Source organism: Plectrocnemia conspersa, unplaced genomic scaffold (assembly GCF_051122295.1).
Source record: "Plectrocnemia conspersa isolate PC_06_02 unplaced genomic scaffold, ASM5112229v1 ptg000012l, whole genome shotgun sequence".
NCBI classification, from domain to species: Eukaryota; Metazoa; Arthropoda; class Insecta; order Trichoptera; family Polycentropodidae; genus Plectrocnemia; species Plectrocnemia conspersa.
Window position 1 is genome coordinate 6614977 of NW_028277176.1, and position 18050 is coordinate 6633026.

The 18050-nt window shown below is 32.2% G+C and overlaps 1 protein-coding gene across 1 annotated transcript in view; it reads left to right on the forward strand.

The window, feature by feature from the left end:
- Window positions 1-18050, forward strand: part of LOC148228061 (tachykinin-like peptides receptor 99D) — a 267821-nt gene that overhangs the window by 231236 nt on the left and 18535 nt on the right. The window contains exon 8 of the mRNA XM_088200999.1: window positions 7640-7836. Coding sequence (XP_088057125.1) covers window positions 7640-7836 — 197 coding nt within the window. The remainder of the gene's footprint in view (window positions 1-7639; window positions 7837-18050) is intronic.

Sequence of the window (18050 nt, forward strand, 5' to 3'; positions counted from 1 at the left end):
TTAATTAATTATAGCTTTAAATTATTATATCTCACTTTATTTGTTATTTTTCACTAGATTTTATTAATAATCTTCCCTAGATCATTGTGATGCATTGACTTATAAATCTGTAGCAAAACGCTTAATAAAAATGGGATATAGATTAAAAAGAGATCACATTATTACTTTAATACAAGTTTATCTCTATATATTTTTTATTTATATATATATGCGAGTGAATAAATCAAAAGGTATGCATTACTCATATGTGAGTTTTTTTATTAAAATAAAAGGCTGCCATATTTAAAATATCTAGAGTCCCTCATTAATATTCCGCTGAATTCATATATAAATTATTTTATATAATATTACAGCTCCTCGTTATTAAGCACCTATGTGCCGATCAGAACTTTGATTTAGAGAGAGTGTGCTAATTTGTTTACAAGGTCAATGAAGAAGTTTCGAGTAACGAGGCCTAAATTAATTTATGTACATTTTGTATCAATCGAGTTAATCTACTTTTGAAAGCAAAATCGTTTTAGTCGATTTTTCACGGGCTATATATAATCGTTAGTGGGCTTTTAATTAACTCATTACAAAATGTTCCACGTTGTTCTGAATTAATTGCTTAATGCCACACCCTCAATTTAACATATGTTATATTTTTACGGGTGGTTGAAAAGTAATATTTTAAACTTTAATATAATTTTAATGGTGTTGTAATTAGAGCAATGATTGGCATTGTGAACTTACATATTTGTGCAATAAATTTATATTCAGATTTATATTATAAAATTGTTTATTTTTTACGCGATATTATATTTAAAAAAAAATATTTACGTGTTTTTTTCGCGTTCATCTTTTATTTATGAATGAGTTTCTATATATTGCCAAGATTGTCCCAGCATTTTTTTTTAGTACACTTTTTTTTATATCGCGTAGGGAAAGATTTTTTATTCGCACTTTTTTTATTGGTTTAAATGTTAAAAACACGTTACTTTGAATATTATTACCCTCACTGCTCCGCGGATAAGAACATATTGAAAAAAAAAATTAATTGATCGCTTGTCGTATTGTTGTTCGATCGTTGAAAACGATATACAGCACGTTACTGTTAATATTATAAAATTGTTTGTTTTTTACGCAATATTATATTATTCTTTTTTAAATATTTACGTGTTTTTTTCGCATTTATCTTTTTTTTAATGAGTTTTTTCTATATTTAATATCGCGTAAAAAATAAACAATTTTATAATAATAACAGTAACGTGCTGTACATTGATTTCAACGATCGAACAATTGTAACAATACGACAAGCGGTTGATTAAAAAAAATTCAGTATGCTCCTATCCACGGAGCAGTGAGGGTAATAATATTCAAATCAAGAGGGTAATCTTGGCGAAATATAGAGAATCGTTCAAAAAATAAGATGAACGCGAAAAAAACACGTAAATTTTTTTATTTTATATATATATATATATATATATATATATATATATATATATACGTTTTTTTTTTACATCGCACAGATCCGGATTTTTAATTCGCACTTTTTTAATTGGTTTTAAATGTTAAAAACACTTTCTGTACGATGTAAAAAAAGTGTATATTAAAATAAAAATCTCCTGATGATGCCAAAAATATTTTGGCGAAATATGTTGAGACTTAAACTCTGCGGAAAACGTGATGTAAATCACGTAATTATAATATTTTTTAATGTGGATCATTTTAAGATAGGATATTTGGAACCCCGTTAATTTTTACTGCAAAATCAATTAAGCAACTCAACATTATAATAGCATTCGGAAATATATTAACGGTTAATTAAGCACTTATAAAGCATAAACTTGCTTAAGAGTATCGTGTATTATGCCTTCTGCATTCTAACTCAACAAATACAGCTTAACGTTATTTTACACAATCAATAAAATTAACCACCCACCCTCAAAAAGATAAACTTTAATTATTGAACAAATAATGAGCATGGCAATTCACAACCATTTGATGTCACATAAAAAAATGTAATTATTTGATTATGGTGATATTAAACACTCAACATATTTATAATTAATTAATTATATCAATCGGTTAGATTACGCTACAAGACATGCAAAATTGTGAGTTAATATTGAAATTACTAATATACATATTGTCAAAACTTTTGAGTCAATCCAATATATTGTAAATAGTAATTATTAATCGATTATGAAAATTTAACGGTTAATAATTGATAATAACTTCTAAATATTTTAATTAAAATATATATTGATTTTACAATGTATTATTTAATAAAAAAATCTACTTTTTTCTACACTAATCACTAATTACAGTAATTTAATTATGCATACCAATATTAGTTGTGATCATTGAACCGGATAGGTAAATTTGCCAAAGGGGAACGTCTGTGTTTGGACTTGATAATGCATGCAAAATTGGGTTAATTTGCGTTTTGCAGCAATTAATCACTCCTATGACATAAATTGACATAGTTTATTAGTTTTATTTGTTATTAAGCCAGTTCGTGTTTATTTTAGTCGATAGTATACCATCTTAAAAAAAATCTGGTATAAAAAAATTAATCTTTGAAAACGAAAAAAATTATTTTGAACATTGATTGTGAAACATATTATAAAAGTAAGCTACCCATTACTATAATATAAGTTAGTCATATATGTATGAACGAATTTGCAATAAGTCACGAAGCGTTGTAACGTTCCTTGTGCTTCTGTGAGCGCAGGCTTATTTACTGCACTACTTTTTGCCCATAAGCCTTCGAATTTGCGCACGTAGAACCGAAAAAGCTTACGAACGTCAACTCCCCGTGAAATATTACTCCCCACTGTTGGTGGGCTGAACGAAACTTTTACTTCCAGGAATATGAAAGCTCAATATATCAAGCGTCATGCGCTCACAATTTCGCTTCTCAGTAAATGACAACATTAAGGAGATCGCTGCCCGAATCGCATAATAAGCAAACGTGATTTTGCTTCAAATATAATTTCGATCATTATTTTTAAATACTAATGCATTAAGAGAAGCCACAAATTGTAGATTGTATATATTTTATATTTTTAAAACAAGTACATACAAAATATTATAAATTTAACATATATTTGATATTACTATATTTTAATAAATAATTATATTCCAATTGTCTCACGACACAACTCCTTATTTGTTTTATTCCGCTATGTCTTTTGGCCATTTTTGTTAATTTCCTAAAATAGCTTAGAAAGCAGACAGTAAGACTGTCAGAAAGACAATTTAAAACAATTGTATTTTTTAGGATATATACAATTTTCTCAATATCTTAGAAACCTACTGCTTATGTTTTCTATAAAGCTATATAATCCGGGGACCCGACATAGCCGCGCAATACAACCCCGACATTGCCGCGCAAATCAAAATTATAAAATTGAATAAAATGAAAGAAAATGATTTTTTTAATTATAATTATTTTGTTTTGTGGACAGCTCTATAACTAGTGATTCGCTTTTTGAACAGTTAGTCATAGATGGGATGATGCTGGACAGTTACAAAATATACCGAAATGAAAATAAATCAATACAATATCATTAAAAAAAGGTTAGGTTGTTTGGTTCTACGGTGAAAGTCGGCGCGAGCGGTAGCGAGACGCCTCCCTTTTCGCGGCATTTGAGATGAAATAACAACACAGTATTCTTGAGTATGCTGGATGCCAAACGGTAAACTATTAGCAGATGAGCAAGCACAAACATTATTGACATACCATTCAAATGTAATCCAATCTTCATTGATATATTTTTGAGCAATAATTCTTGATACCATTTATAAGTAAAAATTTTATCTTTATGGAATTTAGATAATTTAGTCAATATGTAATGCATATTGATATGAGAAATTATATTTGTTACACAAAAGTCGTACCAACATATTAATCACATACAATGATGAGATTTGAAGCACAAGCAGTCTTTAATTCTCGATCATTAATCAGTTACATTTTCACATATAGTAGTCACCGTTGTTCTATTTCAATAAGCTGATAAAAGTGTATTATAATCCTTTCATCAATTATTGAACTGCTACAGTTAAAGCTTCCCCATAAAAAATATATTGTAATAAATATATTCCATTTAGATTTAAAGCTATGTGAGTAATTTATTTTAGTTAACATTGCCTCTTAATGTAATCAGCTTATTTGTATTTATTTCAAACGCAAATGGTATTTATGTATATGATTAAAATAATTATAAATAAAATATTTATTATATAAAAAATAAATTTTAAAGACACTATATTTTTTATTTTTATGTTAGCTTTTATTTCTGTGCTTATCTCTTAAGATCTTTTACGTAAACAATGCATTAAATGAATTCACAAAATCTAATTTATATTAGTATATTCTTGCATTTTTTGCAAAAAAATATAATGTACAACATAGCCTAACCTACATTTTATTTTATTGCGATTTTTGCAATATAATATCTTATCAATGCTCACAGATCAGGTTTTCCTAGATTTTTTATATAATAAATGAATACACATGGTATAAAATTATCTTTGACTCTATCTTTTATATGAAATTAAAATTTTAAAAAATGTCTAAAATATGTATATATATATATATATATATATATATATATATATATATATATATATATATATATATATATATATATATATATATATATATATATATATATATATATATATATGAATGTATTGCTATTAATTGGTGAGTCTGATGTGATTTATCAATCTCACTAATCTATGTGGTTCTGCGTGTCGTTGATTAAGTTTGTGATTTTGAAGGTTTCTATGAGGACTTACAATCCTCTATAAAACTCTGATTTTTCTTAGCTTCTACATTTCATAACAGTCCGGCAAGCATGTGGTAGGAGTACTTCTGGATATATCGGGAGCTTTTGATCACGCCTGGTGGCCCGGAATAATCGACAAGCTGAGGAAGCGAGGAGTCCCTTCCGACCTCACCAAAACTATCTCGTCTTACTTTAAGGATAGACGAGTGGTGATCGACGCAGGCGGAAGCCTAGTCTGGAAGACCCTAGAGAGAGGATGCCCGCAGGGCTCGGTCCTCGGACCGATGCTGTGGAATGTCCAGTTCGACGACGTCCTGGAGACCCCTCTGCCCCACCACTGCGACCTCATTGCGTACGCCGACGATCTGTTGCTCTTAGTGAGCGCCGATAGCCGAACCGGCCTAGAAATTAAGACCGAGACAGCACTGTCTACCCTGCTCGCCTGGGGCAAGGAGAATAAACTCTCTTTTGCCCCCCACAAGACACAAGCTGTGCTGCTGAGAGGATCCTTGGACCCAAAGAGACCCCCCCAAATATGCATGAACGGACACAAAATTAAATTCGAACTAAAAGCCTGCTATCTGGGGATGATAATATCCAGGAACTTTGACCCATGCGTTCACCTGAGAATGGCAGGAATTAAAAGTAGAAATGCAATGTGCAGGCTGCATCGCCTAGGCGGAAAACACTGGGGCCTTAACTTCAGGGCGAAGGTGATAATGTACAAAGCCATTTTCGTCTCGATAATCACGTACGCGGCAAGTGCGTGGGCCGAAAGATCTTCCCGCGGACTACCGAACACCATCCTGCTGAGAACTCAGACGTCGCCGCTGAGGCTCCTCACGTCGTCCTACAATACAGCTCCGATTTCGGCAATGTGCGTGATGGCCGGCGTCGAACCCATCGATTTAACTGCCCAGATGAGAGCCGCGGTCCACCACCTCGGAAGAGGCCGCTCGGCCTCAATAGCGGGCAAGAGGCTCTTCCCTCCAGTGGGAGAGCCTAGCCCAAGTGCTGCTCTGATGACTATCCGGCGCGTCACTCGCGCTGCGGTGCTAGAAGAGTGGCAAAAACGCTGGAACGAGTCCGCAACGGGACTACTGACCAAAAAGTTTCTCCCCCTGATCTCAGGGAGACTCGAGCTCAGGTGGTTCCGTTGTGGATTCCACACCTCACAGTTCATGACCGGCCACGGAGCTTTCCGGGCCTATCATGAACGTTTTTGTTTAAGAGACCGCTCCGACTGCCCCTGCGGCCACGAACTACAGACGTCCGAACACATACTATGGGACTGCCCAATGATGGACGAGGAGAGAGCAGTCCTACACTCCAACCTCGAAATCGAGGGCGATGGCCCTCCACAACACAGACATCTCGTGGCCACGAAGGGAAATCTTCTGGCGTTCGAGAGATACTGCGCCGCATATGGCGCCCGCACAGACGTCCGTCCTCAATAGGACCACCTATTAGCCCCTTAAGGGCCACCCGCGAGCTCTCTTCTCTCATCGGAGTGAGCTAGGCAGCAGGAAAAAAAAAATAAGAAAGAGGAAATAAATAAAACAAGCACAAAGGATGAGTTGATGAAATAAATATTTTTCTTTCCAGGATGCGTAAAATCATTTCTCTCCCGTAGAGACCCCAGGTACGCGGAGCGCGACTGCCCGCATACCTTCCCTCCCCCCACATCCCCTATCCAACCTCCGTCTCCAAAAAAGATAGTGATGCCGGAGACCATCAGTAGATAAATCGCGACGGTCTACCCGTCCAGGTCGTTCACGTGACGACCTAGGAAGGAGGCCTGGTCTAGCGCCTGTATGCGCAGTATGCAGGCGCGAAAGCCAGGCTAGGTACATCCGGTCGCTCATGGGCCGAAACTCCTGAGCCTGATGCGACCGTGGAAGGAGGGCGTGGGCCCATGGACCTTCCATATTTCATAACAGTTTGTGATATTCCAATAAACCGCTATAACTATATCTTCCATATTTATTGTTGAACTTTATAGACATTCCATTGAAGAAAAAATTGTATCGCTATGAGCTAGCTATTGTTTAGTATAAAATATATATATGATAATTCCCACTAACAAAGATTTCCCAGTTTATGTTTTATTTTAATTAATATGTGTTAATATAAAGAAGACGTTTGTTGCTGTGCAAAAATTTTCTGAATGATTGACCTCAGAATAAGTCTATTTATATGTTATATATTTATTTAATTTTAAAGTATTTTCATAGTTTTATTTCATTTTTTTATTGTTTTTGCGCTATTTTTATATTTTATAAATAAAAATAAAATAAATTAAATACATAACCGAATAAAATGCTTTTAAAATTGGTAGTATAAAAATAGTATATAAAACCTAACAGTATCAAACTAACCGTAAAATTATCGCCAGACTCTCGGATATATCACAAATCTCATTAGTGTGCTTTCTCCACAACCCAGCGAATCGCCACTAATGTTTTTACAGGGTTAGCGTGTTTTAAAAAATAATATAAATATATTTAATTGCCAAGAATTATCGTTAATATTACAATGAATATATTTAACAGAAAAAAAATATAATACGTATTTTGAAAACCACACGTAATTAAGATGAACGTTAAGTGAATTGATCCTTGATGGATAAACTTGTATTGAGCTTAAGCATTTTCTGAGCACGGTCGATCTATTGTAGTAACTGTACTGTAATCAATAAACATTCCTATTTTTACAGTACATTAGTATGTTTAAAATAGCTTTTAATTTATAAAAATCAATATTTGTACTATTAAAAATAATGAGCTTTTATTAGCAAATTACATTGAATATTATATATTTTACTTGATTAAAACTATAAATGATTGTACAATTTTCAGGTCGTCAAAATGATGATTGTGGTAGTGGTCATCTTTGGAGTTTGCTGGCTGCCTTTCCATACCTACTTCATAGTGACGTCATACTATCCAGAGATCACCAACTTGGAATTTATACAAGAGGTGTACTTAGCCATATATTGGCTCGCAATGAGCAACTCTATGTATAACCCCATCATCTACTTTTGGATGAACTCAAGGTGAGTGATTTTTATACATGTATATATTCAAAAAATAGCGCCTTAAGGCTTATTAACCCTTGGGGAGGGCTTGTAAAATTCCACTTCGCAAAGTTTGCTACCACAAGTATCCAAGATGACAACTTTTAATTAGGGGCTGGTGAATTACGCCTTTAAACTGCCAAAGGACGCGAACGCCTTTGAGAAATTAATACTCTCAACGTCTCAACTAGGCGTTTTGTGGTGGAAAATTTTGATGAAAATATATATTGCAGGGTATATCTTTTGCTACTAGACCTACTTGACTTTTGAGATAATTTACGTAAGTTAAACATTTCGAAATTTTGCGTTATTTACACGAGGCTTATTTACATTTAAAAATTAAATAACTTTGTGTTGTTATTATTTATATAAAATTAAATTAAATAAAAGTACTTATTTTGAATGAAGTACTTGAATGGAAAAAAAATCGTTGAAATGCTGAAACGGTACATTTCAGACCTATTGAAAATATAATTTTAGAAACACTTATTCATATCGCATATAATTTTACCAATTTCTGCGCGAATCTTGTTTTCAGTTGGCTAATTTTAAATGGATAATCATAGTACATGTTTTTGATTTTTTTTATAAACAAAATTATTAATTTATAAACAACTTTGGAATTTTAGTACAACTTATATTTTTTTATCTGCGGGATCCGCAAAAACATTTTGGTGGCTGCGGCATCACGACGGTGTCGTTTTTGGTCACTAGTAAACAATAAAAAAAATACAATGTTAATGCATTGTACTAATTGCCTAAGCGACATAATAGTAAAAAAAATCGTATTGAACTTAAAACAATAAGGAATACTTCGAAATTCGATCAAACTTGGCGCAGTTTTTTTTTGTCTTGTTTTTTTAAAGCATTCTCATTGAAACGATTGTCTTTTATTTTCATGTCATAACCAAAACACTCATGATTTGGCACCTGTTATGACGCGATTAAGCAATTTTATATCAGGTTTTTATTAAAATTTCAACAGTTTTGAAAAAAATATTTGCTATTTATTAATATAACAGGGTGATAAACCTTGATATTTGCTCGAACTTGACGTGTTTTTTTTGCACTTGGATTTTCAGAGCACATTTGTTTAAAAATTCATTTAAAAAACGTTGATAATTTGACAATTTTAGAACAAATTTAGCAGCTACTCGCTTAACGTCCAAATTTATGTTTCATAAAAATTTAAATATACCAACTTCTTTGGCTACTGAGTACAAAGTCTTTATTTTTTTACATTGTCATCCGAATGTATTTAAGCACTATGTATTTCGTGTCATCTTCGACAGCTTCACTACTCTCTTAAAAATCTTTATATTCGTTCTTTTATTTAGACATTCTGACTTTGTAAAAAAATGCATTTTATTTTAATGCAATATTTTTAAAATTTAATCCAAAGTTTGAATATAGTATCAACCATCCTGTATATTTTTACTCACTCTTACACCTTCGACCTATATAATTAAAATCATATTCCATATTTTATATATTTTCAACCACGTACAAATTTTTTTTCAATGCGATGAAAAATAGTCTGACTGGATTCAAAAGTGCCAATAAATATTCCATGTTTCACTAACGCTCGAACACTTCTCAAATGGCTTTTCTTTGCGAAAACGAGTGTGACAAACAGCTAATCTGTCAAGAAAACCAGCCGCGCCAGATTTCAGGCTCAGATTGTTTTTTTAACTTCAAAGAGTAGCAAAAAAATACTGAAAAAAATCGTAATGTATCAAGGGTCAAGATTAAATTGCTCTCGTTTCGGAACGGAATTTCAGTCTTATATCTAATTTCATAATGTAGGTCGCTTTCCATATTTGATTGCGCTTTTGCCTTTTATAGTCTGCGGCAGGGTTGCCAAGCTGTGCGAGTAATATTATATATGAAATATGCAAACAATTACACCAAACCACTAACAGGCTACAGAAAATGAGAAAACCGTGGAAAATTATTGTTAATAATATCCTTTGCTTTTAGGGATTGCTATGAAAAATTTAAATTTATGAAGTAATATTATTTTTAACGTTAGAATCTAATTAAACGATAAATACAGATATTATTAGGTGTAATTTAGAGTTATCTTTCAGCATATTTTTAAAATACAATTTAAAATCCGACCCTTAATAATTAGTATATATTACACACAAATACGTTGAAGGTATTAAATTTTGCGTAATGGGCAGCTAATATAATTAAAGAAGTAACTTTTTTCATGAACCAAAATATAAATCGCGAAGCAATCTTTTGACTATTTTAGCTATATACATTTTATTTCAATGCAATTTTATTTATAATTAAAATTGAATACAGTGCAACTACGCTTATTTTACTGATTAATTTAGCTGGTTTTTATCAGTTAAAAGTTACAAAAATTATCTTTTTCTATTGCTTCAATCTTTCGGAATCGTATGTTAGATATCAGACGCAATTTAAGCAATTTTTAATTTGGGCACAAACACCTTATTCAATTGTAAAATTTACATTATAATATTAATAATAAAACACGCCATTGATTACAAGGTTTACGGATCAGACCTTCGACGACACGCCATATGAGGGCTGTCGTTGACGAGGTTATGGTGCCATCTTCTATCTATATAAATAAAAGGCAATGTTCGTATGTGTGTGCCCTATAAACTCAAAAACTTCTGGACCGATTTTGCAAAAAAAAATACAGTTTGTTCTTATTAGTGTCAGGAGTGCTTGGAGAATAGTTTAAATGAAAAATGATAGATAAAATTGATGTTTTCACAGTGTCGGGCTCAAACGCGCTTGCGGTAATTATGACGTCATATGATGTCACATCACCACCGTCGTATTTTTTTGTTTAAATATATTTCACTTTAGTTTCACAAGTATATGGATTGAATTTGGAGAATCCGTGTTTTTCTTATGGTCAATTATATGTTGCATACTCACGTAAAGAAAAATCAGTAAAAATATATTCTAACCCAGAGCATTACAATGATTCATTAATTTAAATTTATATAATTCAAATGAAATTAATATTGAATTGACATTGTACATTTTATTTTTTTTGTAAAATATACTGCAATAGAAAAATAAAAAAAAAGAATTTGCAAAACAAAACAGCAATGAAACATAAAAAAAAATATTCCACACAATTCACTCTTTAGGATGGTGGCGTAGAAATAACGTAAAATAAAAAAATAATCAGCCAAAAATTTGAGGAAATAATTATTAAAACTGGTCCGATTGGCCAAAGCAATGGCAAATATTAAGAGTCTTACGGTTATTTTGAAAAGGCAATTTGTCTGCTACAAAAACATGCATTGGAGCTTTGTCGTTACATAAATAGGTAATAAGTAAACCATTAAATGAATACTTTTATTCTACTATATTTTATTTTAAATATAATAATATTAAAATTATATTTATGTACTTAATTTAAATATGGGTCTCTACGTTCCGTCTCTCTCTCTCTCTTTCTTATGTTAAAATTTTCAAGCTAGTAATGTTTTCAAAGTCTCACTTTGTGTTACATAATCCGACATGGCAGCCCTGTTTCTATTTAAAAAATCGAGCGTGTATTAATAATTACAAACTTTGGATAAAAGTGCTTTTGCAAATTGACAAACGGCTAGCCATAGTTCACCGTTCAAAAATGCAAAAAATTCTTTGAAGTTGAGAAATGAACAGCATTAGAGAGCTGTACAATTAAAGACTACATTATATTATGTAATGAGACGCAACTGCTGAATTAATGAAATTACTTCCAGAACTTTTTCAACATAAAAAACATTTTCTCTTATTGAAAGCAAATAAATATCAAGGATATTAAAGTTTAATGAGAATTCAACTTTTAGTTTAAAAAAAGTATCAGTCTATCCAGAGTATGTGTTTACGATTTATGGGATTTTCCAAACTGGTTACTTTAATTCAAGCTTACTCTTGTGTATAATACGCGAATAACTTGAAAGTCAAACATTGCGCTTTGCGTGTAAATTTTCAACGTGAAACTTTCTATAATGTTAAACTTTATTGAACAAATTCGCTTTTTTAATAAATCTGTTTCGTGTTTGATTTTATTGGTAATAAATCCAATCGGATGTTTTTACGATTGGGTTACGTTTGTATGAGTGTGTAAAAACTTTTTTACAAAAAAGTTTAGCGATACAGTCTAGATAAATTATAGAGAAAAATATGTAGGTATATTCATTTTAAAATGCTAATTCAGTATATTTGTATAGTACAAACGAGGGATATGCGAAACATTTTCAATCATTTTCGGGCTTCTAATACCCATCCAAATAGTTTATTTTATATACATATATAAATTACCATGAATATATTAAGAAATGTAGATTCCATTATCAGGCAGTGGAGTTGAATTGATATCGGATAGTCTTTGCTGTCATGCCGAGTTGTATTATTGTCAGCAGTGATTGCGGTAGAGCGGCCGGTATCGTTATGATATGTTCTCGCAATATTTTTTTATTCTTATTTTGTCTTCGCTCGTCTCTGTTGCTATGACTCTGTGACGACTCTCTTTGTCTGTCTTCTGTGCCTCTCACCGCATCTTAGCCTCTGTAACCAAAGTTTCATATATTTTATAATACTGATTCGAGATTTCGGGGCAATTGCATCGCTTATTGATCACAGAATAAATGTGTTTATGCCTTAAAATAGAAATGGTTCAGATGGCCACTCCAGCGATCGATAACAAAAAGCTAAAAGAACAATAGTAATATGCACATTTTTTAGCGCGCATCCTTTATTAGTATTTTTTCGGTGTTATTAACGTCTCGGGACGAAGATCCATGCAATATTTCCAATTAATAACTTAATTGTTTGGTTACGAGATTTTTCTTCCATTGTTTTGTAAAATATGTGTAGCTTTACTCAAGACGTGTTGCTCTTTTTTGCTTTTTTGAATGGTTAGGGTAACTTCTAAATTGTAACAAATTTTGCAGGTATTTAAAACCCTCTCATTATTTTCGCTTGGAACTATGTGAGTTATGGCAACGTCACAAATGAGCACGGACAAATAAGCGTACGGCAAAAGAGCGCTGCTTTATAAGCGCTGCGTCATAAGAGCGTTTACCAAAGTAGCGCTGTAACAAAATAGCGTACGTCAAATGCGCAGACAGTCATAAGAGCGTTTGTCAAAAAAGAGCGCGTCATAAAAGCGCAAAAATACTTGGAGAAAATCAAGTAATGAATATTTTAGAAATTAGGTATAAAAAATATTATATAAGTAAATTGTGAGAAATTTACAAAGAATAAAAATTCACGAGAAATAGGCGGTAAAATTAGTATTTTATGTGCCAGAGCGTAATGATTAGGCAATGAAAAAATTATTATTTATTAATTATTCCATACATACGAAAGTATGGCTCCCCAAAAAACATTATATATTTTTTACACTATTTTCAACGGAAGAACGTCATTTTAAAATGTAAATTTGGCACATATAAATTAGATTTATATAATATAAAACTTCAAATCATCGACATTACACTTTTAGAAGGTCAACAACAACAACAACAACAAATGTGACCTTCGTGTCACTCTCGCATTAAAATAAATCGAATGAGAGATAGATATTCTAAAAATAAACAAATAACTTGCATTAAAATAATTCCAATTAGAGATAAATATTTTAAAACTAGACAAATTGTCAACCTTTAATAAAAAATATTTTTTTTTGCAATCTGAGATGCACGACATTTTAGTCGTTATGGTTTATATGAACATAACATGAAGCATAACCTTGAACTCGTTTAAACTTGTTTATGCATCTCGAAATATTTAAAAAAAATCAGTAGCTATGTGACATCGGACGCGTAAACTGTTCGTTACATTTTTGTCGAATAAGTGTTTTTATAATAATATCCCTTTCGATGTTTTTAATTATAAAGTGAAAGTGTAATTTAGTGTATGTGTTAGAATTAAGCAGTGTATAATTGAAATTAGTGTTTACAATAGTGTTAGTTGCATCGGCGCGGCGTGGCGCTGGCGTGGCGTGGCGCTGGCGTCCTTCGACGCGCCGCCACGCCGATCACGTCAAGGTAATGTCTTTTTATTAATTTTCTGTGTCTTTCAAATATAGTTAACCCTTTGTGCTCGTAAGTCGACATCTGAGTGTATTCCAAGCGTTGCACTCATACGTCGACAAAATTTGAAATGCATTTATTGGCTTTGTGTTGGAGCTAATTTGGCAATTTCAATTTATTGATGGTAAAAAAACTTATGGGAAACACATTTTAGTAATATTCAATTTTTAACATATGCAAATAACTCAATAATCTTCAATTTACGAGTGTAAGTTTATTGTAAAATTGGACATGGACGTTTCGCGCCGTGTTAAGACCACATAACGCGACCGCATACTTGACAGTTTTACGGCGTCAATTACTATTGCTCTTTAACTGTTTTTTTCCTTCAAATGCTATCTATATTTCTATGATATAGGATGAAACGGGATTATATGCTCTAATTGTGCATAATTGTTACTTATTATTGTGTCTGTTATGAAATAAAAAGATTTTAGTATGACGGAAAAAAGAGCGAGATGCAAGCAGAGCTCGCTATCTCGCTCGACAACCATCGACCTGGGTATCGACATTTTTAGCGGCAACTCAAATAATAATATTAGTCTCTACACATATCGTGTATTTTCGAGCTAGTAAATTACTAAGAATTAGTAATCTGATTATTAATTATTTATAAATACATATATTGATTTACTTTTAGAAATTATCCATATAATTACAAATGACGATATAATAATGGATGTTTAAGGAAGTGACGATGAATTTCATATTAACCGTGTTAATATTACTGTGACAGTAATAGTAGTAGGAATGATATCTAACCACTTAAAACAAGATGGATTATGCCAATATTTGATGCAAATAATGAATACGAATCTTATTATAATCTTAAATATTAAGACAATTAATTGGTATGGTGCGCCAAGTAAATATTGTTAACCTAATATAATACCTCTGCACCAAGAGATCCATTTACTGTCCAGATACCCAGAGACCTGAAACTATAGAATAATATATCGATTTATAAAAACACTAATCAATTTACTAAGAGAGATTAGCATAATAGTTTATTATTATTATTTGTAAGCTAATAAAAATATTCTTTCTAAGACAAGTTTATATCATATATGGTCCCCTTTTAAAATGGTAAATTCTACAATTTTTCAATATAATTTTCAAAAATAAATACATATGTTTATAAAATAAAGAAAATAAATTAAAAAATATATAGTTTTTGTTCCCATCTCCCCTAACCGCATGCCCTTTTCAGTCATCGCACGCCACTGATGTATATTATATGTATGGGGATGGGGAGCCATACTTTTGTATGTACGTAATAATTAATAAATAATAATATTTTCATTGTCTAATCATTTTAATCGTCATTACGCTTTGGCATATAAAATACTAATTTTACCGCCTATATCTCGTGAATTTTTATTCTTTGTAAATTTCTCACAATTTACTTATATTTTGCACACCCAATTCTTAAAATATTCATTACTTGATTTTCTCCAAGTATTTTTGTGCTCTTATGACGTGCTCTCTTTTGTCAAGCGCTCATATGACTGTCTGCGCATTTGACGTATGCCATTTTGTTACAGCGCTACTTTGGTAAACGCTCTTATAACGCAGCGCTTATAATGCAGCGCTCATTTGACGCACGCTCTTTTGACCGGCCGCCGTGAGTTATACAGCACTCAGTCGCAGCAATGTTTTATTTATTTTTAATTTAAGATAACCATAGCTAGATTGGTTATTATTACATATTTCATCAATAATTTTTAAAATTATTGCATTATACTATTGTGTTCTTAAACAATTTATGACTCATATTTTTTTTTTAATTTAAGTTGATATTTTAAAAGTGTTATTAGTTTTTATTCTTGTTGACTGTAGGCAAGTGTTCTTTTAATGGCTATTTTGAGGTGTTTACTCTGGGTGTGACGACAAATTTCGTCTTCGCGATACTTTGGGAGTGACCAATTAACTCACAGTTCTATCGAAATTGGTTAATAAAGACAATAAATGTGTTTCTAGCAACTTCATTAGTAAAATACTCCTTGATGCAAAAACGCACGAAGTAACTATTACTTAGACAATTAATAATTTATTGAATCAATATGCTAGCAGTAGTGAAAATGACTTTGTTAATTTATTTACAAAACATATTGGACATTCAGTCCTAGGCTTTCATTGCATCATATGTCAACAGGTTTTATATATAAAGGTCGGGTTCGAGTCACTGGAAGATTTAATATGAACCGTGTAACAAAAGTAGCCAATTTGGTATTCGCACGTGGTTTAAATTAATTGAAATTTGTAGCATTGGTAGACGAGGTACACAACTACACTACGACTTACATACAACAATGTACAAGTATTAAGTCGTGGTAAATTACTTTTTCGGGTTTCGGGAATCGCAAGTAAGACGCTTGTATTGTATTACATGTATATGTTTATTACACGTTTTTTTATATACTTAAAAGAAGCTTAAATATCTCATTATTAAAGATTTATACCTAATATGTACAACCTAGCTCGACTGTCATTAATCATCGCGATATTCATCCGGTATATTCAATTTTTTTAGTAAAAGCTAATATGTGATGATCGATTGGAATTATAAATATATATTATATTAATCACTAATTCTGAACTCTCTGACATGATAGACTTATAATAATCGAGCCCAGGTCTTATTCACCAATAAAAAATCACATAACGAAAGCAATATATAAAACTAAAACAAGTACTAGTGTCGGGTGTCGGTGCCGAATGCGAAAAAGTCTATATTAATCGTTGAGTTTTTGTCAGAAGTAGTGCCATAATAAATTATGATTTCTGGACGACCTGTTATAATGTTAGGTACATCAATTAAATAACCTCATAATTTACAATTGATTAAATAATGAAATGAGCTAATTCAGTGTGGCGACCACACATATAGGCACATTTAAAAGAGCGATTGTCTTATTGCTAATAACCGTGACCAAAAACGTTCTTTCATTAACAATGAGACAAACATCATGGCATAAGAGGGATTTATTTGGACCACAGACAACACGGCTCGTTAAGAGAATCCCTTTTGTGACAAAACTGTACGGATGCAACCAATCACCAAAATGCAAACCCTTTCCTTAGAATTCAAAAGTCTGGAGCCAAACAAAAAACTGGCTTTCGAAATACACATCCGATTTATCGAATTATAATAAGCCACTCCAGCGATTGGTTAAGAGATCGATGCGCAATCGTGATGGGCCAGCTAGCTAAAGGATATAAGCCCGGACTCCGACGAGGAGATGGCAGACGGTCCACGGCATCACAAAAGACGGAGTCACCCAGACAGCAGAGCCAGCGACGCAGACGACCAGAGAGCCAAGATCTACCAGCAGCCATCCGGATGAACCAGCCACGCGCCCTCACCGACAGACCTAAAGATTACACCTGACACTCATCGCACGCAGCCACAGAGCCCTGAGACATCATCATCTACACACCTTCATCGCGAGAAACGTCACGCCGTAATCGTCCATAGTCAAAATTTTAACTATAACTTAATAAACAATCTAATAGGAGCAGGGCCGGCCCGAAGGGCAGGCAGTACAGGCGATCGCCTGGGGCGCTAGATCTTGTAAGGCGCCATGTTACCAAATAAAGGCGCAATATTTACTTAAAATTATCAAAATATATTGTTAAAGAATATAATCTGATATTATTTGCCACGCTGGTGCGCTGACCTAAGCGATTCGCTGTAATGTTATTAAAACATGTATATATTATCTATATTTATTGTAAATTCAAGAAGGTGGAAGCCGTGAAGTCAGGCTGTTAAAATATTACCAGTATGAAGAGGAAACACCAACGACGATCCTACATAAATAAAGTTAAATATTAAAAACTGCGGCAGTGACCGAGTCTTAAAAACAAATAATTGACAAAAATGAGAAAAAAAAAAAATATTTTTATTTTGCTTTAATTTTCAATACATAATATTTTTACTCTTATTACTTTTTTCTCTAAAATGTTTTTTACCAAGGATACGATTTTTTTAATTTTTTCAACAGCCACTATTTTGAAACAAAATTGTGGATATAGCTGGCTAACAAATATATCTGAGATGTTTACAAGGTCTATATTTTGGCAAAAAATTATGCTAATACAATAAAAGCA